Genomic DNA, 27,745 nt, shown 5'->3' with positions numbered 1-27,745 from the left:
GATTTACATTGTTCTAAGGTATGATCCTAGGTTTCTGTTAACTTACCTGATTGGGAAATACCCCGTCCAGAACTACTTCTTTTTCTACATCGGTAATATGATGTGGAATTTATTACCCTATGCATAGAATATTCCAAATCATTAAAACATAGAATATATCCTCTTTTTGGATTTTTTATTAGTAGTTTTGTTTTCTAAAATTACATTACTAAATTGATTATATCTAGATTGTTAACTTTGAATTAAATTGGGATTAATTCTTTTCTCAAGAACAATTTCAATTATGATTATAAATAAATCTATTTTTAAACTATTACTTTTCCCGCACTTTAATGAACCAATCACAGAATTGTACGAAATTTTACGATGAAGAGTCCATACGATCATAGGCACGGAAATCATTTAATTAGCGATAAAAATAAATATGGATGCCGTAAGTTAATATGTTTTGAAATATTATATTGCTTTTAGACCAAAGATTATTTAAGAAGAAACCATATCAGGGTTACGGGTATTGATAGCTTCTCCCCAATATTTTCTCTTGATGACGCACCTTTTGATAGTATTGAAATCATTTTAATATATGTTAATGTTTTTTAAAGGTAGAATACTTGAGATCATGAAAGCACAATCTATAATCTCACCTACACCCATTCAAAGTATATGCTGGCCTATTGCTTTGGAGGGTAGAGATATGGTAGGAATAGCTCAAACTGGATCAGGAAAAACATTAGCAGTATTATCTTTTTAGGAACAATATATATTAATTATTTTTAAGTTTATGTTACCAGCGCTTATGTATATCCTAAAGCAACCATCCCCGGGAGTTGGTGATGGCCCAATAGTAATATATTTAATTTATAATTTTTTAGCATATTAATTAAATATATCAAATTACATTATATGATGTTTTAATTGCAAGTTAATTAAGGCAAATAAGCAGATAGCTTATAATAAACCTAACTTTTTAAATGAATAATTTATAAGCCATAAATTAATAAATAAAATTTACCTAAATATTTAAGTTTAGGCTAAATTGATTTATTTTTGCAGAACCTTTTCTCTTTTTTTGTTTTTAGTTTTTTATAAATTTAATAAATTAGATTTTATAATAATGACAATCATTTATAGATATGAGTTAAAAATATTAATTATATTGCCAAAATGATAGTTTATAGTCTATAGAGTATACTTTATTAAAAGTAATATTTTATTTAAACTTATGGCTATGTTATATTTTTGCCTATATTTAATTACCTATGTGTAGATCTCAGATCAGGCAGTTTTTTTTTGTCCATAAACATCTTGGAATATTGATATATTTAAACTCATTATAAAATAGTTATAAGGAGAAATTGGAAATTTTTTATTAGGATCAGAAATTTTTTTTAAAACCCCTATTTGATTTACCATTACTGACCTCTCCATGATATATTTTTGTTACATAACTTATTTTAATTAATCCAAGATGGTTAAAAATTTACTCCTATCTTGTGTAAAAGCTGATATCTACACATTTCAAATTAGGTCATTTTAATATAAGCAAAAACATTTGCACAGCCATAATTAAACTACAACACAAAATTTAAATTCACCTAATTGTTATTTTTTTCCTACAAAGCCTAATCCTATTTTTATTGGATTTCTTTGAACCAAATTAGTTTAGTTGCTAAGCAAGCCGTTAATATTAGACAAAAATTAAATTTAGGAATACCCATTTTGATGTAATATAATGTGAATCTGTTTAATAAATATTTTATATTAAAACAAAAACATTGCTCCCAAATCAAAAATGCTGCATATAATTGTTAAAAATCTATTTGATCATTGAAACATTTAATCACACTCAATCATCTACTCTGACTAAAAATTGTTAAACATGAATTTAGTGTTTAGTAATGTGCCCCACCAGAGAATTAGCCCAACAAGTTCAACAAATTGCCTCAACATTTGGTTCACCATTGAACATACATAATGCATGTATATACGGAGGATCTACTCAAAAGAAACAGACAATGGAATTGCATAACAGTAAGTGAAAGATTGTATTATGATAAAATAAAGAGTGTTATTTGTGAAATTAATACCAAGGATCTGATCAATCTCCCATTTCAGGTAATCACAGGTAACAAAAATACATGGAATGTTTTAAATTTGGTATAAAGTTTATCTACTCAATCCACATTATATTGATTTTGCCAACCTTTATAGATGGAATATATCAGGTTTGCGCTTAGCTTATGAGAATATGCCTCTGGCTTGGTTTAGTTTACCCATGTTTATTAATTTTAAAATATTAATAAAACATGTTATTACATAATAATATACAGGACTTATGCTTCTCTCATTTGTTTTATTTTTTTAATTTATACATTTAAAAATTTTAATAATAAAAACAATATTTATAGGTCCTCATATTGTCATAGCTACACCTGGTAGATTGATAACCTTGTTGGAATCATGTGAAACATCACTTAACCTTTGTTCTTTTCTGATTTTAGATGAAGCAGATCGTATGCTAGATTTGGGGTTTGAACCTCAGATCAAAAAAATTATGGAATACATAATGGTTGGTAATCTTTACTTTTTTGTATAGTCATTTCATTCTAATCAAAAAATAAGATATTTATATTAATATTGGTGACATCAATTTGGGCCAGTATCACCTAGAGCCCTGCATGCACAGGTCCAACTCTTGAACAGATTTAGACCTTGATTTTAAATTTTGTTTCAGACCAGACTGACTATTTTGTTTTCTTAATATTTTTTTAAGGATAACATCAAGATATTTACTATCTTTCAGTACTTATCATTTTAAATTTCCTACTTTTTAGCAGTCCATTAAAAATGATTTGGATCTGACTTGGGCATATTTCTTAAATTAAATTTGACTTGCTCAGATAAAAATTCTTGTATTAGCTGGACAAAAAATTTCTCTGGATAGATTGGCAACTGAAAAATATGTCCAATCCAGGGCTTTTATATTGGCTAAAAAGGTGGTATTGATGCATATATTGTTATTAGTTAAAAACTAAATCAATTTAAATATAAAATTTTTAATCGAAGTCAATAATTGATAATTATTGGGAAACACAAAAATGGAAATTTTGTTAAACATGAGCATCTTTTCCTAGTAGGTTTAAAATTAAATTTTTAAAATAACTTAAATGATTCATCAAAAAATTTAATTATGTTTATGAGCTATATATAGATATTTTAATACATTTAAAAAAGTTTTTTTGCTTGAAAATTTTTATTGCTACATAATATATCTAAAGGTAATATGTGAATTTTAAAAACAATTCAAAATGTTTTACTTCAAAAAAATTTATCTAAATATTAAATTTAAAATATATGTAGAAACACACTTTATTGCATTGAAACATTCATATATAGTGCCATCTATACATTATATCTATTCTTCATAATATTTTAAGGAAATTATGTAGCCAAGCTTTGAAGAAAGTTGTAGAAAAAAATTACAGCTCATATTTATTAGGAAGTATTAATTTTCTACTGGGATTAAAAAAATTTTGATTTATTCCTTTTAGTATTGATTTTAATTGTTAATATTAGATTCATTATTTATATATTTAATTTTTAATATTAACTAACTATTTAACATAAAAGAGTAGTCAATTTTTATATTTTTAATCTTCATTATCTCAAGTAATATAGTTGTTGATGAGTTAAAATTTTATTTTTTATCTAATTAGAACATTTTGTAACTGAAATAGGTGAGGAGAATTCTAATCAAAGTTTCCAAAATTTACATTTACTATCAATCAAATTGCTTTTAAATATGAATAAATTAATCATTAACAAACACAAAAGTTTATCAAGACCATTATAAATTTTTATAGCCCAATAGAAGAACCTTAATGTTTAGTGCAACTTGGCCTACAGAAGTTCATTCGTTAGCCTCTGATATGTTAAATGATTATGTAAAAGTTGTCATTGGGGAAAAAGAGCTTACAGCCAACAAGAATATATGCCAAATAATCCACATGTGCCAGGTTATTTTTAACACTTAAAACAAATATAGTATATAACTTTTAATGGCTATTCTACTGTGATAATATATTTATTTTTGAGCCTAAAGATTTAAATATTAGTCTTTTAAATTAAAATACATATTGCTTAATAAGATATAACACTGCCATTTTTATTGAAAAGCATTATTAAGCACAAATAAATATAACATTAGATGGGTAGTGTTTGCAATGGTCCAGTCCGGTCCCTTTTTCCTAAAATAAGACTGGACCAATGGGCCATTAAGTCTAATGAGATTGGACCGTGGGACCATTGGTCCGGTCCCATCTAATTTTTTTATTAAGCTACAAAAGTTTATTTAGCATTAATTTTATTTCAATATTTTTAATTATATCAAAATCATTTTTATTATATTATACAATACATGCCTAATTATATAAAAGAATATTAAAATAATTTATTTCATTTGATTTACATAATTAATTAGTTATATATATATATTGCGATAGATATTTGATTATTTACATGTTTTCCCAGCTTTATCTTTTTTGAAAAATAAAGATCTTTCACATCCTGTAAAGAATTTTTTTTCCAATGATGAGTGTTGTGGTTCATCAATAGTTATTATTTCATTCATTTATAAGTAAAATACTAACTAAATATTGAAACGGAAGAATATAAAAGTAAAAGGTGAATGATATATTATAGTGTTAGGCATTAAATAATCATGTTTATGTGTTCATAAACATGGCAATGGGCATTAACTAAAAAACAATTCATAGTAAAGTAAGTAAACTTTTATCTTCTTTAATGGGTCTTCGGTTGGACCCAGACCATAGGACTGGGTTGTGGGTCAGACCGGACCATTGCAAAGATACATTTCCATTTTTTTCACCAATCCAATATTTACCATCTTTTTTTACCTTTGTTTTCCAAATATCATTCTTTTTTAATTCTATTGGTCCATGATCATATATTTTTAATTACTTACATTTCATCAAATTTTTCCCAAGTGTCTTTTCCGTGATGAAAACAGCACCACTTTTCTGAAAATAAATGATTCTATAATGATAATTCCATGATTTCTTTTATTTCATAAATCTATCACTATAATAATAGTGCCACATGATACAATTCTAAAAAGAACTAAGATAAAAAAATGTTATATATCTTTTATTCGAAATCAATTGAAAAACGTCCATAAATGCCACTTATATATCAACAGATAAATAGTAACAATGATACACCAACAATATATAAGATATATATTCAATCCTCTAACAAGCTCCTATCAACAAAAACCCAACGGGCATTTCTGGTGGTCTCCTCACCCTCTGAACCAGGATTTAAAGGACTTCTTCCTAGTGGCTCCCATCTCAGTGTCATTTAATATCACACCCAGACAGTCTCCAGACTCCCTAAATCACCCAGCCTGGGCTCCAGATTCCCCAGATCCATCACTTCTCGCTGACTGTTCCCCTATTCAGGCTACTCTGGACAATCTTCATATGATGGGCATCAATCTAACTTAGCCAGGATCGCCAACTAACTCGCATCTCTTCTGGTCAAATCCACCACTGGCCATTTCCGCCTCTTCCCTAATTTATCTCTTTAGCTACTGAGCACCTCTATCTTCTGTCGCTTCCTTTCTGATTCTTATTTCTCGCACCTCCACCATTGGTCTGGATTGAGAGCCCATTAGAGCCTGAATATCCAATACTCCCTCCCCTCACTGCCCATTTCCTCACCTCTCCAAATTGCATGGACATAGATATTGTGCATGCCCACTTTCATGGCTTCAGTAACATCGACTGAGTCTCATATAGGCTGCACTTGATAGAATGGTGTGCCTCTGGCTTGTCTATCTTTCCATCTTCTTGCTTACACAATGAGCTGTTCGAACTTGCCACATACCAAATTCAATTCACTTCCAATAAATAGCAAGTTACTTTTTTTTAAAAAAAACATTTACATATCAACTAATTTTTACAAATTAAAAAATTTTTTTTTACTTTGGAACAAAGGAGCTAATATTAGTTTCAACTATGCCTAACACAAAAAATAAATATATATAATTTTTACAATTTTACAACAAAAAAAATTGTAACTAAAGCATTAACAATTTATTCTTCTTTTCTTAGCTCACGCCTCCTTTCAATAAGCATAAATAGTTTTTAGTTGGTACACTCTTAGGTAACTAATTATCTCCCAAACAAATATTCATGGGTAATTAATTTTCTTTTCCCCAACATGACGCCCCATTTTCTACTCTCCAACTATTATCAAAAACAAAAAATATTTTGCATATAAACCCTCTGGGAGCAGGGGTACAAATGACACTTAATGAGGTGAGCTCAATCCAGTCGAATTATATATGACAAGGAGACAATACTCAGGATACGAAGCATTTATTGGTTGTAAATATTGGAAATATGGTGTCGTAAGTATCAGAAAGACGGGAATAGATATTATAAAATATACATATTGGAAATTCAAGAGTAGATATTAAAAAAAATATATTGAAAGTTCAGGTATAGTGCGGTTTTCATCCATCTGGTGTCTCCAACAAAATTAAACGGAAAACAAAAAGAAGAGTTAAAAGCCTAGTCACTGATTTGGAAAATAAATATAATATTTAAATTTTTCTATGGAAAAGAAATTAATTAATTTTAGGGAAAGGAACAAATGTCAAAAAATTAGTATTCGCATATATATTTATAGAACGTTTGGTTTATATGCATGATTTTTTTGCTTTAGACTATTGTTGGAAAGAAGAGAATGGAGTGTCATGTTGGGGAAAAGAAAATTAATTACCCAAGAATATTTGTTTGGGAGATAATTAATTACCCGAGAATGTTACCTTATAAAAAGTATTTATGCTTATTAGGGAGGCGTAAGCCATGAAAAAAAGGAGCATAAAAAAATATCAATGGAAACGATTTAGTAACAATTTTTTTGTTATTAAATTGTAAAAATTATATTTTTTTGTTTGAAACTATATTAGCTCTCTTGTTTCTAAGTAAAAAAAAATTTGAATTGTAAGAATTAGTTTATATGTAAATGTTTTTTTAAAAAAAGTAGACTTAATAGAAGTGAATCGAATTTGGTATGAAGACGAGTTCAAAGTACAGCTCATTGTGTGACCTAGAAAATTGGAAGCCACCCGAGTGAGAGGCACACTCTCCTCTTGAAGCCTATGGGAAACTCACGGCAGTGTTACTGGTACCATGAAAGAGGGCATGTACAATATCGATGTCTGTGGAATTCGGAGAGAGGAAATGGGTGAGGATGAAGTAATTATAGCTAGAGAGAATAATTGTGGAAGAAGCACGGATATGACCAGTGGTGGATTTGACTAGAAGGAGAGCAAGCCTGGGTGGTAGTAATAACTGAAATAGTAAAACGCCCATTGGATGGAGATTGAGGGTAGCCAGTGTATGTGACGGAATGTAGTCAGCGAAAGTGACAGATCTCGGGAATCTGGAATCTGAGCTGGATGATTAGAAGATTTGGCGATGGAATTGGGAGTCTGGATGGGTGATATTAAACGACAAATAGGTGGGAAGCCTCTTAAAGGAAGAGGGAATTACAGTTAGGAGAGTGAGGAGATTACAGGAAAGGTCCTACATTTGGGTTTAATCGGCGGGAGCTAGTTAGAGGTTAGAATATTTATTTTATATTGTTGATGTTAAATCATTATTACAATTGTAATATTTGTAGTTAATCGATTATTATTATGTGGATTTAATCGTTTATTTTATCTATTCTGAAAGAAAAATAAAAAAATATTAATAAACAAATCTTTAATAAATTTATATTTATCAAGGGGGAAAAGAAGTATAAAAATTTTGATTTTTATATTATTGATGATTATTTTAATTATGATTTTTTTTTACTTGTCTTTGGATTTGTAATAAAAGGTATATTATAATAAAAGTTTCAATCACTTTCCCCTTAATTAGTTAAAAAGTTAATTAAAATAATCATTAATAATATAAAAATATTTAGGTTTTTATACTTCCTTCACCCTTGTTAAATATAAATTTATTAATGACTTGTCATATTTTTTTCTTTTCGCGATACACTAACTTACGCGATTTCAATACAGTTAATAATAATAATCTATTAAATACAAATAATAATAATCGATTTAACAAAAATATAGTAATAATCGATTAATTACACATAATAATAATCGATTAACTAGAAATACTACAATTGTAACAATGATATAATATATTTTAATGTCTAACAATTTATTTTATCAATATAAACTCTTTCTCCGTCTGATACAACCTTCATAGTTGCATGTGATTATAACTGCCTATCACTAAAATTCTCTCTACTATCATCATTTTTCCATCCTCCTCACTATGATTTCCATTATCATTCAAAATTTATTGATACTGTTATATAATGTTTATTCTTCAATATCTAACAATTAATATCTGCACAATGTGTTTTACAATTAGTTATAACAGTTATTATAGTAATGTGATCCGTTTTAATTTAATGATATTCAAAGATTTTAAAGTTATTATGAAAATTAGGCAATATTGTAAGAAATTTTTAAAATAATTAATACTCGTTTGAGTTTCCAATGTTCTAATATTGGAACATGAAATAATAAATTATTTAACAAAAATTGCTTAATTAATAATGTGTAAAAAATAAATTTGTAAATATTTTTATAAATTATACAGTTTAAATTTAAAACATTTACCTGTTCTTAATCATTTTTTAAAACAAAATGGACTTAATACAAATCATGATATCTCATTTTAATTTCTTCCCTAATTTTTGAATATATGTCTTAAAGGTCTGCATTTTACCGGGTTTTAGCCCACCCACCCATGTCCACTCATCTAAGTGGGTGGATGAGCATGTTAAATTTTTTTAAAGAATGGGCATTCAGGTGGGTGTGTTAAGTTAAATTTTTAAACTATGGGTGAGTTAGATTTGTTATTTAAAATCATTTAATATACATTAAAAAATAACCTCCCTTAAATTTCTACATTTTTAATATCTATGTACTGATCCAAGGATTTTGTCATTGGAAGAAATTAGGTAAAAAATATATCTAAAACATGTTGGATTTGATTTGCATGGAAAAAATAACATCACCCAGAAGAAAGCATTACCTAATGACATAAAATATTTTAACGAGTTTTTGTATAATTTAGCAATATTCTAAAGTGAGGGGATTCCAGCATTGCCTGTCCTGCCCCTCGCCAGCCTACCTAGTTAAGTTTTAATTTCTTTTTTAATTTATTATTAATGGTTTCACTTTTTATTTAAATATCTCACTTGAGTAGAGGATAAACTTCAGACAATATCCTACTTTGATGGAAATGAAAAGAAAAAGATAATCAACACTATCAAGATTAGCTAGAAAAATATTGACAATTCCAGCAACCAACTTTTTGTAGGGTTGTAGCTTAGAAACTAAATCATTTTTTTTATTAGATTAAAAAATTGAAAGAATGAACTTATTTAAATTTATATGAATCACTTGGGTTAAAAATTTTTATGAATATAATGGGTGGTTGGGTAAAAAATTTAAACAAAGGAGTGTGTTACGATTAAAATTTTAAAACAATAATGAATTTTATTTATAATTCTTATATATATATATATACTTTTATATAATTATCAAATTTAACTTATAATAATATGCAATTTGATTAACCTCGATAATATAATATTAAATGTAGGAAAGTTATAATATTCTATTACAAATATAATATTTAAATTATAACCATTTAAAATATATAAGATATTAAGATATAACAGGGTGGATGGGCTTGTAGGCTAAAAACCCAGTCATTGCAGACTTTTAATTTGTCTTCCATTTTTATTCTTGTTTTTAAATGTTTTATATAATTTTTTACCAAATTTGCATATTAGTATAACAGGTATGTAATAAATATTAGCTAGTGGAAAGAAAAATTTTGCTAAAATATTTAATAGAAAAAGTTTCCAATTAAAAAATGAAAGTGTTATAATATTTAAGATCCCCACATCCTGAAGAGTTTATAAAGTTTTGTAAATATTAATTGTTTTATTACCATAAAAATATATCTTCAAATTTTTAGTGTGCTTAAAACATAAGATACACAACTTGGCACAGCGATAAAAGTTTTGTATTGGGTGTCATACGTTACCTAATTACCTTCTAAGATTCCATGCCAAATCGATAACTTTTTGTGCTGACTTTTTTAATTTTGATAAATTTTGAGTGAACATCATTAGAAAGCATCGAATCCAAAATTTTACCCTCATAGTACTCATAGTTCCTGAGATATTAATTGTCAAAAATGCTGACCTTTTTTTGAAAAATAAGATTTTTTAAAATTGAGATAAGTTAAATAATCTTGCTAAAAATAAAAAATTATGTCATTTTGTAACTACTAAAGGCCTTTTACAGGGTAAGTTATTAAAATAAAAACAAAAAAATTAAAAGAATGAAACAATATGTCTCTTATTTTTACATAATACTTTAAAAATTAATGACAATCCATTAATATAAAATAAAAACAAAAAATTAAAAGAATGAAACAATATGTGTCTTTATTTTTACATAATACTTTAAAAATTAATGACAATCTATTAATATATAACAAAACAAATACTACAAAAATACATATGTTATAAATTTTAATGTAATTTTTTTGCATTTACAATTTTATATTACATAAATTTTTTTATAAAATACAGTTTAATATTTTTTCAAATGTTTAATATATGACAAATTTTATCTAGTAAGTAACACAAATAATAAAAATTTAACTACATCAAATCCTGATCCTGTTATCTAATTCATTACCTAATATATCTGCTACAAATAATTTCCATATTATCAATTCTCCCTCTTTAAGTGGTGATTCGAATATCCATCTGGCAAATTTAATCTTGCAATTCCAAGAGGGAAATATAAAAACTGGAATAAGGAAAAAATAGAGCAAAAAAAATATTATCTGTACCTGAGAGAGAGAGCGAATGAAAATGAAAGATATCGCTAAGTATATAGAAATGTCTTTATATTCTATTAATAATTTAAGACGCGAAACATTTCCCGAAATCATGGGAGACTCTTTGAAAGATTATGTACTTGGAAAGAGAGGTAGAAAAAAAAGACAATAGACAGAAAAATAATGGATCTTTTAATGGCCTATAATACATTCACTATTAAAGATATAGAAAATTTACCTCCTGGATTTCCTAAAAATGAAGGAACTATAAGAAAATATATTTAAAAATAGGATGGTCCAAAAAACATGCAGGAAAGGAACCTGATAGGACGAACACACCAGGCACAGTCTATATACGCCAAATTTATTGTATAAAAATATTGAATACAGCCAAAAAATATTTTTCTTAGGCTAGACAGGCATAACTTTACATTTTGTACCTGCTTGCACCTGGGCACCATACAGCGTTATGCCAACTGTTGAAGTCCCATCACCTAAAGATAGAAATTTAAGTATATTATGTACTATAGGAATTGAAAGTGTGTTACTTTATCGCATCATTGAGGGACCTTATAATAGTTACTATTTTAAGAATATATGATAGAACTTATTAATTTCATACCAAGTGATGCAGTTATTGTTATGGACAATGCCTCGATCCATAAAAGCCATCTCATAGATAGTTTAAAGAGCGAATAGAATATTTGCCAACCCTGCAACTAAATCCAATAGAAAATTTCTTTGGGGTATTAAAAAACAAATATAGGTCAAGAAAAGAAATCGTTCTCATAATGTAACATCAATTCGTAATGAATTTACTATTCCTTATGACTTTCAAGTTGTTAAATAAGATGCATCAATATTTGGAGATTGGTTATCGAGGACAACCATTGAATTAAGGTAAATTTAAATTTATATTGAAAAATATTTTAAAGGAATATAGAAAATCGGAATACATAAAGAAAAAACGAAAATTAAAATATCCTATTTTATCATTTCAATGTATTTTTTAAATCTGTTTTGTTATATATTATATATTTGATCGTCATTTATTTTTTGAGTATTATGCAAAAATAAAAAAACATGGTTACATTTTTTTTAATTTTTTGCTTTTATTATATTAACTTACCCTGTAGTAAATTTTAAGGATTTTTATAAAATATTAATTATTTACATTATAAATTTTGACCTTGAAAGCTCCAGGTGTTTTACTTTCCGAATTTCTTTGAATTTAATATTTTATTATTCAATTACTTTATATCTTTTGGCAAAGAAATTTTTTAACTAGGGGCACCTGTGGGTTTATTAGTTATTGCGATTTAAAAAATAAGAAATATTTTTTCAAAAATAAATGGCTCTCCTATATAAAATAACACATTTTTATTAAAATTTTTTTTATTTTTTTTTTATTTTTAAACATAAATAAAAAAAATTTCCAGCATTAATATAATGAAAAATATTATTTATTACTATTGATAACTTATAAAAATTAGTTGTTTTTATCATTCTTTATCTTTATTAACATGTTGGTCATAGACCTGTCTATTGTGAGCGTACGTAAATTATATGAAGGTCCATCCTCCATATAATTATGCCGATTTTTTTAAGGTTGGCAAGGAGAAGAACAAAATTAAGAAAGTATTTTAAAATTTTTATTTATTTAATAAAATATTTGATTAAAAATGCAATATATTATCAAGCTTACAACAAACCTTGTAACTTAGATATGAAGTTATATGAGGGTGGAACTACACCTGAGCCATATATATATAAGTTTAATAATAAGTATAGCAATGAAAGAAGGGGAATATAATATAAAAAATCCTCTTTCCAAAAAACTTATAAAATTAATTCTTTTTAATTAAATAAATTTCCAAGATTAGATATAATAAAATTTAGTAAAAAATTTAATAATAAACATAATGGATTTAGAAACATGATAAAACGTGTTTTGGGAAAGTAAATTTATAAAATAAATAAAGAAATCTAAATAGGGTAAAGTAAATAAAGTAGTGTTCTAATTTAGAAAATCATTTTATATATTTTTTAAGATATTGGAATTAGAGGTCAGCATTGGGCGGGTTTTTGGATAATATGCCCGCCCACTCCATGTTTAAAAAAATTTTAACCTGCCCGCCCAGCCTGCCCATAGTTTTCAAAAAAAATATACCCGCCCACCCATTAATCTAAAAATTTTTACCCGCCCGCCCATTAGTCTAAAATTTCTTGCCAGCCCACTCATTAGTCAGAAATTTTTTACCCACCTGCCCATTATTTATAAAATTTTTTTTACCCAATCCCGCTATTTTAAGCATCTAATGAAAATAGTTTCGACATTACATCTCTATAAGTTTTATAATTTAGGAAATTACTATATTAAGTTTAAAAAATATTCAATTTAAATTATGGATAATTTATTTTATCAAATAAAATGGGACTTCACCTGCATTGACCCAAATGCACCATCTAACCATAACGTCGATGCTCGCTGAATCCTGCAAAACCATAAAGTACAGTTCCTTATACACTTCTTTCTTATTCATACCCATCGATTGCAATATTCTCACCACCTTCGGTAGCAAAGCTCAACGTTTTTTCAAAGATTTAGGCAAACGGATCCGCGAAAAAACCGACCAGCCTAAGGAATCCCTCTTCTTATGCCAAAGACTTGCTACAGCCATCATTCGTTCTAACTATCTAGACTTCATCTCTTCCATTGAATAACCTTCCATTTTCCAAGCTTCCTTTTTTTATCCCCTATCCTTTCCCATAAATTCTATTTCTACAATTTTTCACCTTTATTTATTTTACCTTTTTAAAAAATTAATTATTTGCTAATACATTTTGACATCATATCATATCAGTAAATATTCAAATAAAGTAACCCATGACTGGAAAAAAAAAATAAATATTATAAGTAATTATAATGCAAAAATAATAATGAATCCACATTTTCGGGATTCAAACACGTTCTTCTTGTTCTAAAAACCTTCCGGCAATGCTAAATCCTCTTTCAGAAGTAGCACTAGTTGCAGGAATTGCTAATATTTTTGATAGCTTTGGCAAATCTTTTTCTTGTCGTTTCCACCAAAGTAGGACATCCTTTTGAAGTATATCCTCTTCCTCTATTGAAATCTTTAAATAAAAGTGAACCAATAATAATAAATTTATAAAAGTAATTTAAATTTATATTAATTGTAATTGTAATATATGCATCTTAAAATTATGCTAAATTATACTTATCAAAAATGGTTACTTTATGATTTAATTTTGTTATGTCATTATGTACGGTACTATCCTCAGTAGGCCTATTCAAAAATAATTCGTATATTCGATACGAATAATAAATTATTTGTTTTATCTGAATACGAATATAATCATTTATTCGATTTGAATAAAACGAATTATTCGTAATATTTAATAAATTGTTTAATAAATCTAACATCTGTCATTTCTATTTGTTGACCTGCCAATCTGACAGGTGATGTGTTTATGTTTATAAAGATTCTAGCACAAATTTAAAAATCTGAAGTAAAAATTTAAATTTTTATTTGCCACATTTTTTGAATCTAACGAAAAGTTTATTTTTTGAATCTCATAATAAATTATATTAAAAATTACACAAACCAGATGTACATAAAAATATATTACATTTCTACAATAATTATTGTTAGCTAGCCTAATTATGTTAGAGGAGATTGCTTCTGATGAAATTATGCTTGATGTTGAAGATGAGAAAATTTCCTCACAAAAGAGAGCAATCATATGGGATCAATATCAAATCCTTAAAGATAGTGAAAAGGCTGCTTGCAATCATTGCAAGAGTATTATAAAATGTAAAGGCAAAACAACATCTCCTCTTATTGATCATTATAATAGGTTTCATTCACACCTTAGTAAATAATGAAATTGACATTTTTTTAAAGTCTTACACCAAATTCTTCAAAAAAAAAAAATTAATTTTAAGGATAATTTATTAAAATTATTGATAAATAATAATATACCTTTTAAAATTATTAATTCAATTGATTTTAAAAATTTTATAAGTGATCTTGATTGTTCTGTAAAATCATTAAGCTCCAATACTTTTAAATTGCACATGTATAATATATTTGCAGATAAAGAACAGTTGGTAAAGGAAAAATATATAAAAATAAAAGTCAGTTTAATTTTTCATCTGACATTTGGACTAGCAACACAGGTTCCTTTTTTAAGGCTAACAGTCCATTTTATTGATGATAATTTACAATAAATAACATAATTTTGGATGTCAGTCCAATTAATGAAACACATTCAGGTGAAAATATATTTAAAGCCTTTGTTAAAATAATTAAAATTTATAATTTAGAGAATAAAATTTTTTATATAACTTTTAGATAATGCAACTAATAATAAAACATTTATTGATATATTTTCTTTAAAATATCCATTAATAAAAATAGGGCACATCCGATACTTTGCCCATGTAATTAATTTAATATCCAAAGAAATTTTAAAAATTTTAGATCCTTCAATTCTAAAACTAAGAAACATTATTAGAATAATTCGCATGTGGTGGAAGGCAAATGCATATCGGATCCCCATGCTCTCGAAAATGGCAAGGGATTATCTATCTATACAAGGAACATCAACTGCTTGTGAAAGGCTTTTCTCAGTTGGAACTAATTTATTGTCAAAAAACCGCATGTCATATAAGGAAGAAAATAAAAGAAAAACTCTTTGCCTTAAAAATTGGCTTAAATTATAAAATAAATTAATAATATACATTTTAATTTTGTTTATAACTTGATTATATATTATTTATTATCAGATTATTGATTACATATTATTATAATTTTTTCTGTTTAAAATCAAATTTGTAATAAAAAAATTTGGCAATATATTTGAGTATGATTTATTTTATTAAAAAAATAATATTAGATTTGTTTAAACGAATCGAATATGAATAATGCACTATTCGATTCGAATTCGTTTTTAATAGGCCTAATTTTCAGTAACAACCTCATCCTCCCATCTGTTGGGGTTTAATTTTGATGTGGATGCTATTTATTTCTAATGTTACATTTAACAAGTAGCTAAACGAATTTATTATTTATTAATATCTTTTAATTGGATTCTCTTTGCTTCTACGTCGATGTTACATTCTTCTATGCAAATCAAATCTAACAAGTTTTCAATATGTTTTTTTACTTCATTAATTTCTTCCGACGACAACATCCTCATTTGTCGGAACTTTGGTATTAAAAATGTTGAAACTTTATGGAGCATATGAATTTTAAATTTTTCAATTATAAAATTTTTAGCTCTTTTCTTTATTATATCTATTTCTTTTTCGCATTATGTTTTTCTTTCCATTATATTCATATTTATTTCATTATGCTCATGTAGAAGGTTATACCTAATTTTTTTATAAATTAAGAAAAAATGGGCATAAATCCCAAAATATTAATTTTCATACCATATAAGAACGTTCTGTAGTGTAGGCCTGCAATCACCCTCAAGAGCATTAGTTGCATCTTTATATGGTTCCAAATAATCTATCAGTGTTTTTAAATCTTCCTTTCCCATAGATCCCATTTTTTCAGTCATATCACAAGATTGTAAGAATAAAAAAATCTCATCAAACATTATATAAATGCCTTGTAGCATGTTATGCTCTGTATTCCATCTTATATCAATATTTTGTAGTAACGTCTTGCTTAGATATTTTACGTTGCCACTTTGTTTGAAATAAGTCGTCAATGATTTTGCAGCTACCAAAATATTATTAATATTGGGAGCATTTTCTAAAATAAAAGTTGATACGATGCTGAACAGTTTAGTCTGTTAAACCTAATGTTTGAAAAAATAAAAGGAAAATATAGTTCTTTAAATATAAATGTTTTTTCTTTAGGTGTATACAAAATCTCTCAGAAATTATTATAATATCTACCTAATAATTAAATTTTATTTAATAAAAAATTTACCCTTCCAAAGCTTTTTTAATATTTGATCCGTAACAAAGACTAGCTTAGAAAAATATTATCGGGGAACACAAATTTTTAAAAATTTTTTTAATAATTCTTTAAGAATATTTTCTCCCATCTTTTTTTCATCTTGAAATTTTGAAATAAAAAGAAATTTTTTTTCTAATTTCCAATTTTGTATATAATGGATTCATAGAGATATGTAATCGGTTTTGGTAAATTCTTCCCACATATCAGTAGTACATGAGCAAATGGAATTTTTTATCATTTCTACAATTTTAGGAAATAATATTTCCTTAAGATCCTCAGTAACTTTGGATACATTGCGGCTAACTGTTGTAGCACAAGGGATGATCTTATTAACATCCAATTTACCACATGTTTCCCCTAAGTCGGCAAATCTTTGTAAAATATTTATAAATCCAGGTCCTTGAACTGCCTGAAATGTCCTAAAAAAGATAAAAGAATAATTAGTTAAATTAAAATACCTAATGTCTCTAGCGCAATATTCTACAAAATTCGCTATTAGACCAGATTTTATCGTTTTGTTTAATTGAGAATTGTCTTTTTCAAAATATCCAGTTACTTTTTTATTAATTATCAAATCTTCATAATTTGCAGATGGACATTGATGCCGAAGGAAGAAGGAGGTGCCACTTTTCTTATTATATTTAAAGATGGACTTGCAATCATTGCAGCAAATCCAATCTAGCTTTTTGTCATTTTCATCAAAAATAATTTTAAATTGTTTCCACATGACGATTTAAGTTTATTATTATTATCTTCATTGTTTTTTATCTTATAAAAAATATTATTTTTTTAAAATTATGTTATAAAAAATAAAATTTATATATTATATAAGAAAATGAAAATAAATGGGCAATATAAAGATAAACAATCATTACTAAAATAAAATAATACAATGGAGTAATTTCATTATTCCCATAAAAGGAAATTTTAATTTTCAATATCTAAAAAATTATTTATTTTAAGAAAAAAGTTTTATTTCATTACCATAAAAGGAGATTTTAATTTGTTTATAGAAAAAAGTTTGTTTTTATTTGTAGAAAAAGTTTTTTAATTGAAGAAAAAAGTTGATTTATTTTATAAAAAATTATACCAGAAAAAGGCTTTTTATTTTTTAAGTTCGTAAGAACAATTTTAAAATTTAATTTTTTTAACCCGCCCGCCCATTGTTTAAATTTAATAACCCGCCCACCCTCCCATGTTAAATTTTTTTTAAACCGCCTACCTTCTCGTTCTTAAAAATTTTACCCGATGGCGGTCGGGCAGGAAACCCGACCAATGCAGACCTCTAATTGGAATAACTTGTAAGAGTATTGTGGTAAAAAATAAATATGGAGTTTTTAAAAAAAATGGCTGTCAAAAAATATTATTTGGAATAAGAAAGGTTAATTGAATAAAATATAAAGTCAGAAATAGAGTTTAATAAATGATTAGATTTTCTAAAATGATAGTTACTAATGATCTGCATCGGGTCTAATTTTTCTAGCCCGGCCTGGCCCGAAATTTATTTTATAAAGTTTTGCCCAGCCTGAACCCGAAATTTTTTTTAAAAAATTTGGCCGACCTGGCCCGAATTTATTTAAATATAGAAATTAATTTTTATGATTATTCAAAATAAACGATATATGTTATTTGGCGTCTACTTTCTATAAATATAATCACATATTTTTATTTTACATAAAAAATTCAACATAAAATTGATAATTTAAAAAAAATTTAAGGCCCGACCCAGCCCGAATTTTCTTAAAAAATATGGGCCTACTTTTGCATATCTCTAATAGTTACGATTCCGATATTTCCTGCAAGAAAATTTAATAATTTATTGTTGAAAGATAAAAACCCAGTTTTCATGCACTTGCCCTGCTATTAATTAATTTTTACAATTATTTCGATATTTATTATATTTTTTCATAAAATTATTTATAATGTATAAATATATATGCTCAAATCTTTTTAAAGAATCTAAAACTTTAATTCTAAAATGAATCTGCCAATGTAAAAATTTATATTCCAGCTGGAAGCTTAAGAAAATTGGGGTCAAATTTTTTTCTTTTAGACATTTTTTTTACCTACAAAATGATATAATTGTATTTTTTTACCTTGAATATTTTTGATATATAAGCAAAAATTTTATACCTGCGAAAATCGCCATTTTTCGCACCTCTAAGGCTTTGTTTACCGGGAATTAGATATGCTAGCTAGCAAGCTAAGATAAACAGCTTTTTCATTTTTTTACCGATCTAGAATTTTTTAACAACATGATTGATTTGACATGTTTGTTTTTGACTATAAAATAAGAAATGTACTAGATTAATTTTCTCATAATCACTTTAAAATATTTGAGACACGTCACTATCATTTTAAAATAATAGCTCGGATATAATTTTTGAAAAACAAAGAAATATGCCAAAATATCGTTATAATTGATCATTAAAAATTATATATATAATTATTTTTAGCATTGGGAAAAACAAAATTTGATGTTTTCGTTGATCTCGGATATCATTAATAAGAATCAGACTTACAAATTATTAATATTCGTCCGGACAAAGAAGAAATGCAACATAATGAATAATATACTCACTAAGAAGGGGTAAGATTTATATTATATATTTTTTTAGATATAACTGGGCCAGTCCTAAAAAATTTTTTAAAAAATATCCAGGTCAGGAATATTTTTAATAGCCATTAATATCTATAAAAATTAAAAATAAATATAGTCTGTTTTTAAAAAAAATCCGAACACTGCAAATGATATCTATGTAGGTCTCTGATATATCTTTTAATCGGCTTAGGCGTTTCATCCTTTCCAATATTTCTTGCTAACAAGCCTATTGCATCTTATTTCTAAACATGTATATTGATTCTTTCTTTTTAATTTTTTTTATAGCCATACTTTTTACGTTTTAAGACATATTATATGATAAAAGATGAATAGTTTCCATTTTGTTTTTTATTCCCTTTTTTCTTCATTTTTTTATGAATAGGTTCAGAATCTGCAATAAATTTCATAAGTCTTATTATTTTGCTCTCTTGTTGCATGTCACAGAAGGCTTTAATCAAAGCATCTTATTATTTTTATGTATGGACGATCATTATTAATATATTTTGTGGGTGTATTAGATATTTTAATTTTGAATTTTTGTTATGGACAAATCTTTTATAATCAGACATCATATATGTCTGTGTAGATTCATGTACAATAATATCCTGATTGATATTCTGCCATTTTTCTATCTCTTTTCAATAAGTTAAATTAATTTTATAATAATTTTTTTTAATTACCATCGTTCAAGGATACTATATTCTAAAAAAAACATTCAAACAAGTATATACCTCCTTTTAAATTTTAAGAAGCAGCTGCTTCATACCCCCATTGTTGTAGAGGCCACTGTTCTAGGTGTCTTTGCCCTGACTCAATAAGTATAATGATTGTTTAAAAATTTAAAGAAATAGTCTCAAGTTTTATAAATAATTAAAATCCAGTATAACCAGACATACGATAACCTTACATGGTGAGGGGCACATAGGTTCTCAAGACCCTCAGAAAATTTTGAGTTTTTCAGTCATTTTGAAATTGTTAGCTTAAAAAAATCAGAATTTTAGAGCCCACTGAGACTGTAAAGGCTAGTGGTGCCACGGCATTGAAATAGTCAATATTCTGACCATCACTAACATTTTATTTTAAAAAAGTTGGTCAGTATGCTGCATTCATGGTGACAAACAACAGTTAGATCGAGAACAAGTTTTAAACGGTATATTATCAGTTTTATTAATTGAATTCAGTGTAAATATTATAATTATTTTTGCATAATTAAAAATTCTATTTTTTTATAAGTTTGTTTTAAAAATCATGAAAATATAATATATAATGATCTCGATTTAGTTCTTTTTCATAGTTTGTTATTTTTTTCTAATTCCTATTTTAAATTTAAGTTAAGACCTTAATAATAATAGCTTGATTATGGTAAGATTGTAAGCACTGCTTAAGATTTTATGAACTATTTACATAAAATTATTGTTGATTGGATTTAGAGTTAATAAAATACCCTTAAGGATATGATCTTGATCCTAGATCAATTTTGACACAAAATATAATTAGAACTTTATAATAATCGCACGACATAATGTTAATCACGATTTATATTTAATAGATTTTAAAAATGGGACTACACCAATAATGGTTGCGACAAGTGTAGCTTCACGTGGATTAGGTAAAAAAAATGTTAAATTTTTTCTAAGCCTAATTTTCTGCAATATTTTATTACAATTGATTAATTTGGAAATAATATGAATTATATTTTTCAACATAAATGATTACATTTATATCCTAAAGTTTTCTTGTTTCTTTTTTACTATTCGTCACTTTCATATATTCTCAAAATATGACATATTTCCCTCCTTTGATTTTTCTATCTTCTTGATTCTTTTTCGTCTAATTATGTCACAAATTCATTTTACATTTGTCTATTAACAACTAACTTGGGAACATAATCCACACCATGAATTCTTCACTGTCTGCCACTTCTGTTTGATTTACAAAGTATGTAGATTCTAGCTTTGTAATCACTTTTCCACGGGCTAATATTTTTTCCTCCCCTTTCAATTGATGTATTCATACACCTAAGTTATAATTGTCCCAGTCCTTTATAATATCTCGGCGTTCAATAATTTAACCATGATTTCAATTTTTTACATCCTAGGTTAACTTAAAAATCTTCCATTTTAATCCTCATCTCTTGTTCATTTTTTTGTATACTAACATTTCTTTCTATACTGTTCATTCTTTTCTTCAAATAATTATTCCAATTTGTTTATCCTTTTCCTGCTTCTCACCTCTGTTGGCTGCTCTTTATTTCGACTATAATTTTTATTTAATTATTTGTGTGTAAAATTTTGATAGAGAAAATAACTTAAATTTATATTTAAAGGTATAATTATTAAATATGTTTCAATTATAATATGATTTATCAATTAGTGAGTCTCATTTATTTCAAATATTATTCTTTGAACACTCCTCAATTCTCTTCTATACCCTTTTATTTACTCTTGGTTCTTCTCATCCCTTACTCTCCTTTCCCATTATTCCAATTCGAATATTTCAATATTCGAAATGTTCTTCTATTAATACTCAAATTATTTTTTGTATTAGTCATTTATTATTTCTTGTCTTTAAATTAAATCTTGCGAGTTCATACTTTTTCAAATAATTCGACGAATTATATATCTACCCTCGATTCGATTATTCTATTCGAATTATCTGAACTGATATTTATATTAACAAAATTCCGGATTGAATTTGAATATGAATTTAATCCTTCTTAGATATCGGTCTCTGTTAATTTACCTTCTTATTCTCTGCGTCTTAATTGTTCCTCATGTCTTGCCATACTAATCTCATTAACTCACAATGTGTTTGACTTCCTGTCACTATATATCTTTCCTTCTCCAATCTATTACTCCTGTGTTACCCAAACTGCTTGACTGTATGTATCACGCAATAAAAACCATAATAATTACTCCAAAAACCTTTAAAAACATTATTCCGAAATATTAAATTGAAACATTTTAATTTTTTCAAATATATTCAACGTAACTATAATCCTTAATTATTCCCTATATTTTTACATTATTATACAAATCTCTCACTTTATTATTATGAAATTATATATAAAATTTTTTTATATGATTATATAATAAAACCAAAAACAATAAAAAATATCGGATCGGTTTTTTAAAAAAGATTGACCCTATCATTTTTTGAACTAAATATCGGTACCGATCCGTATTAAATATCGGTACCACCCTAAGTTTTAACTATTTTATGCTAAACCCCATTAATGATTTTCTAGCTTGTCTTATATTATATAATCTTATTAAATTTCCTCTTGTGGCTTGGTGAATATTAGCTTATTTGAATTCCATTCCATATGGGGAATTTGTTCATCATTTTTTAACCAAATGTTGATTTACAGAAGCTTTTTATTTCAATTATTAATGTATGAATTTTCAGTCAATAAGCCAGACAATATTCACATGTCTATTCTCTTAAAATGCTTTTATATGTATATTAAATGAAACTTATAAGCTCTAATTTTTTATGTGAATTATGCTAAATGTCTTAGGTTAATATTTATATATAAATATCAGCATCCTAAACAAAATATGTAAAATATGATTTTTCTAAAAATAGATACTATAAACAGTTTAAGATATTTTTTTATTGAATTCCTTTAATCAATTAATGAACTAAGGTAAGGTACATATCATAAATATACACATTTTTACTAATTTTGAAAGAAATTAGTCAAAAAGTTAGTGTGGTGGCCAGTCATCAAACATGGCCATTTCTGCCACATCTCCTCTATTCATTTTTCTATTTAACTCTTAAAATTAATTTCTAGTGAGGTATTTATCTACCCTCACGATGTATTCCTCTCTGTTATCCCCTTCTAAATAGCGTAAGTTCATGAGAAATATTTCCATCTTTATATTATTTTCCCAATTAAATTCATAAATATTTATGAGGAATCTATAAAATTAATCATTTTGATTTCACTAATTTACCTTTAGATTATTTCTCCAATTAAACTCATAGTTATTATCTGTGAATCTATAAAAATTAATCATTTTAATTTCCATTCATTCCCCTTAATTTCTAAATTTTATTATAAGAAATACCCATATAATTATTATCCCCCTTAATTTTTATAAAACTTCCAATGTTAATGCTAAAATAATTGAGTTAATAAAATATATTAATTATAATGTTTATTCGGTGGTTAAATTTGATTCCACTTAAATGTAGACTTTTTGTGCTATGATGTATGCATATTTAATTGTTCAAACCAGGGATTCGAACCGAACCCAGGTTTTTAGAAAAAAAATCTGAACCCGAATCATAAAATTTTCAAAACCCTGAACCGTGGGAATTTTATTTAAACCCGAGTTCAATTGGGTTCCGTATTGTTTAAATTAATATAAGATATTTGTATAATTGTATACAAATATTAATTATTTGCTTGAGGTTTTATTATATTTTCAAATTTCCAATTAAGTAAACAACTTAATTCATTTACTCCATTTTTGATTTTATTCTCAAAGATTTCTATTGGATTGTTAATAAATGTTAAACAATTAAATTCATTTACGCCATTTATTTTTAATTTTTAACTTATTCTCAAAGATTATTAATTAGAGGGAAATGAAAGTGAAAAAGTCAAAGTAAAAATTATTTTATTGGATATTGTTAATTTAAAGAAATTCGTCTAAATTAAATTTTTAAAATTGACACGACTATGCTTTGTATTTTTAACTATATTTTGCCCATAAATAAAATAAAAAATTTATTTTTATACCAAATTTATGTCTAGTTTTTTAATTATGATTTAAATATAGAATTTTTTTTTATCAATTCAAAAATTCTTAAACCCGAGCTGAACCCGGAACCAACACAGGTTCAAAAATATTTCCCTAAACCGAACCACCTATTTTTTTTAACCTTAAACCGAACCAGGGCAAAAATTTTGACGGGTTCGCAACCCTGGTTCAAACAATTATAGCCATGTAGGTTTTACCTTAATTTCAAAATATAGGCTTATACATGTTTGACACACGCCTAGACAATTTTATACAAGTACAATTATAATAATGTAGGCTTATATATATTCTATGATGCATGTCAAGTACATTGTTTTATTTGTTAGTAAAAATAATTTTTTCTTTATTTTTGCACCCTTTTATTAACTTTCGGAAACTTCTCTATTCCCTTTCCTTATCTCTTTATATTCGATTTTAACTATCAAATAATAAAATCATTAATTTTGTTAAGAATTATAGTTTGGAAGTAAAATATATTATATTTTTAAAAACTCGGCACATTGATGATTTCTGTTATTATTCTATTATTGACATTTGATTCGAATTTTTGAATCGACATTGCATAAATTTTAATATTTTACAGATGTCGAAGACATAAATGTTGTCATAAATTTTGATTTTCCCGATACTATGGAAGATTATGTCCATAGAATAGGTCGTACTGCCAGATCCACAAAATCTGGAACTGCTCACAGTTATTTCACTCCTAAAAATTATCAAATGGCCTTTTCTTTATTAGACATGCTTAAAAGTTCTGGCCAAGAAGTTCCACATCGTTTGTATTCTATCGCTTCTAGATATGGTGGACAGATTAAAAGAGGTTACACTATAACGTATTATCAAATGGCATAATCCTGTATTCATTAATTTTTTTAGACTTGAGCGTTGCTTTTATAATACTATTTATCTTGCTAGAATAATCAAGAAGGATATAAATTATAATTCAATAACCTTTTGTACACCTTATAAAATTCTACCATATTAAATTAACTCAGATGATCGTGATTGGAATAGTAAAGGTAGAAGGCCATCAGAAGATTCCCACGAGAGAGTAAAAGACAGGCGCGTAAAGAGTGGGAGGGAAGAGTCAGACGATTCATCCACCTCTGACATCAATGAATCTGGTCATCAGGTTAAGGTCATTTTTTTTTAAAAAAGAATAGCTTTATCGCATTTTCACGTTATTTTAATAATGATTTATAATAAACCAGGTCTCATTATCAACTAAACAACCTCGTGAAGTCGCCACTTCTACTAAGCAACCACAAGAATGCCCTCCCATTGTCCCTATTCACGACCCACTTGTGGAGGCCATGAAACTTCAATTGCAACAACAGCAGACAATGATTTACACTTCTGAGGCTTCTGCAACTACTCCTTCTGCTGGAAATGCCTATGATACTTATTTGGCCCTCCAAGCCAGCCAACTATTTAAGCAACAAAACCCTGAACTCTTTAAAAAAAATGACGATAAGCGTGATACCAAGGACAGAGATGATCGAGGTGCAAAATGGAACAAGAGTAAAAGTCCTAAAAGAAGACGTAATAGCAAAAGTCCTAAGAAATCTAGATGGGACAGTAAAAGTCCTAAGAGATTGATACGTGATAGTAAAAGTGGTGAACGCAGATTGGAAAGAAATGCTGCTTCCAGGGATGAAGATAACAATCGTCATCGAAGTGATAGGACCCGTACTCGTAGCCATGACAGGTCAATAAACTCTAGTCGTAGGAGAGAATATAGGGACGATGACAGATACAGAAATCGCGATCGTTCATATAGGGACCGAGATATAAGTAGGACAAACGAAGACCTCAATTCCTCTCGCAGAGGGGATGAAAGACGTAGAGACAGAAGAAGAAATAGCCAAAGCCGTAGCAGAGACAGGAGAGATGACAGATATAATGAAAATCGTAGGCATGATGATAGGATCACTCGAGGCCAAGGAAGAGAAGAAAGGAGGGATAGAATTGATCAAAAAACTTCTCGTCCTTCATCGTTTTATAAAGAGCAACAAATGCCTCAGCAATCCCAGGAGCTCACTAATTTTCAAGCACTTAATGCTTCTAACATGGCCATGGTTAATAATTTGATGTCTATGATATCAGGGGTCAATAGCTACGATAAAAATATCCAAAGCAACTTACTCACAAATAACACAGGTAATGTAGATCCATCATCTAACCTGATGATGAACATGATGTTAGCAGCTATGAAAACTTGCAATAACCCAAACAACAATCAATCATTACAAGTTAGTAACTTAAATAATTCAAGCTATTTAAATGATGTTAATCGAAACAATGTTGGTTCAGTCCTCTATGGTGATTGCTCAGCTATTGCCAACCAAAATTTTCAATTGTCACCCAATGATATTTCTAAAATGAACAATGACCTATTTTCATATAAAAATGAAAATTATCAACAATACTCAACTTTTGTTCCAGAAGCTTCAAGTAATTTTGAAAGTAATTGTGACCAAAATTATAATAATAAAAGCAATGGATCTTATACTGATCGAAACCAAAATATTCCAGCACCACCTCTTAATGACTATAGGGATTCACACAGAAAAGATTTTAATAATAGATACCAAGAAAATAATTTTATTAACAGACGATAAAGGGTACTATCTGATAATTATGTTGTATATTCGAAAACACAGTTTTTGGATTCTTTTATAAAATTGTATTGATTATTAAATAATATTGCTATAGTTAACAATATATCATTTTAAAAAATAAAGTTGTTAAATATTTAATGATTATGAGAAAGTCGTTTTGATTGATCCCTTTAGATTTTGGTTAAAAAACCAATTAAACTCCCTACAAAGTGTTTTTTCACAACCAAAACCCGACGCGAGCCCAAATAAAATTTTACAATTTTAGTTTGGATTAGTGTTTATAAACTGCTCGATTTGAGCCAATTTTTAAAAACGGCTAACTCAATATTTTTGCCAGAAAAATATTGTCTAAGCCTCGAGATTTTGTTAATAGATATTCAAACCTTTGTGCCACCTATGAGCACAATTTTAAGACTTGCAGAATTTTCTTAATAAAATATTGAGTTAGTCGTTTTTAAAAATCGGCTCACAGTGGTTGATTAACAACACTAGTTTGGATATTATAATATTTAAAAATATTTATGTGTATTTATTCATCTCCAGCTTAAATAAAAGTTTATTTGACGGCCATAATCTAATCAAAATATATATTAAGTTGCATTATATTTAATTTGTAAAAAATATTACAAGAAAAGTTATACAATCGAATTTAAAAATTGTCATTATATTAAAAAAACAATAAGCATGATTTATGTCGATATAGATGATATAATAGTTAATATAGAGACTAAAAAAATAAACATATTATAATGACAGATTATTATCAAAATTAACACAAAGTAAATAA

The 27,745-nt window shown here is 26.9% G+C and overlaps 1 protein-coding gene across 3 annotated transcripts; it reads left to right on the top strand.

Annotated features, from left to right (window-relative positions):
• The first annotated feature begins 367 nt into the window (after positions 1–367).
• LOC135931223 (uncharacterized) lies at positions 368–27,024 on the top strand. 3 transcript variants are annotated; one of them, XM_065468187.1, is made up of 14 exons: positions 368–433; positions 472–562; positions 603–736; positions 779–844; positions 1,890–2,031; positions 2,409–2,569; positions 3,864–4,016; positions 19,417–19,550; positions 20,651–20,712; positions 21,112–21,171; positions 24,921–25,031; positions 25,077–25,157; positions 25,333–25,475; positions 25,549–27,024. In XM_065468187.1, exons 1-14 carry the CDS (start codon positions 425–427, stop codon positions 26,956–26,958), a joined length of 2,757 nt encoding a protein of 918 aa, XP_065324259.1. In that variant the 5' UTR covers positions 368–424; the 3' UTR covers positions 26,959–27,024. The 3 variants fall into 3 exon arrangements, with proteins under 3 accessions (XP_065324259.1, XP_065324257.1, XP_065324258.1); XM_065468185.1 differs by having other exon boundaries at positions 369–433; positions 24,921–25,157; positions 25,549–27,023; XM_065468186.1 differs by having other exon boundaries at positions 370–433; positions 24,921–25,157; positions 25,333–25,469; positions 25,549–27,021.
• The last annotated feature ends 721 nt before the right edge of the window (positions 27,025–27,745 follow it).

Source organism: Gordionus sp. m RMFG-2023, chromosome 1 (genome assembly GCF_954871325.1).
Source record: "Gordionus sp. m RMFG-2023 chromosome 1, tfGorSpeb1-WG-v2, whole genome shotgun sequence".
In the NCBI taxonomy this organism is placed as follows: domain Eukaryota; kingdom Metazoa; phylum Nematomorpha; class Gordioida; order Chordodea; family Parachordodidae; genus Gordionus; species Gordionus sp. m RMFG-2023.
The sequence above is the reverse complement of the archived record's forward strand: the minus strand, read 5'-3'. Positions and strand labels throughout refer to the sequence as shown.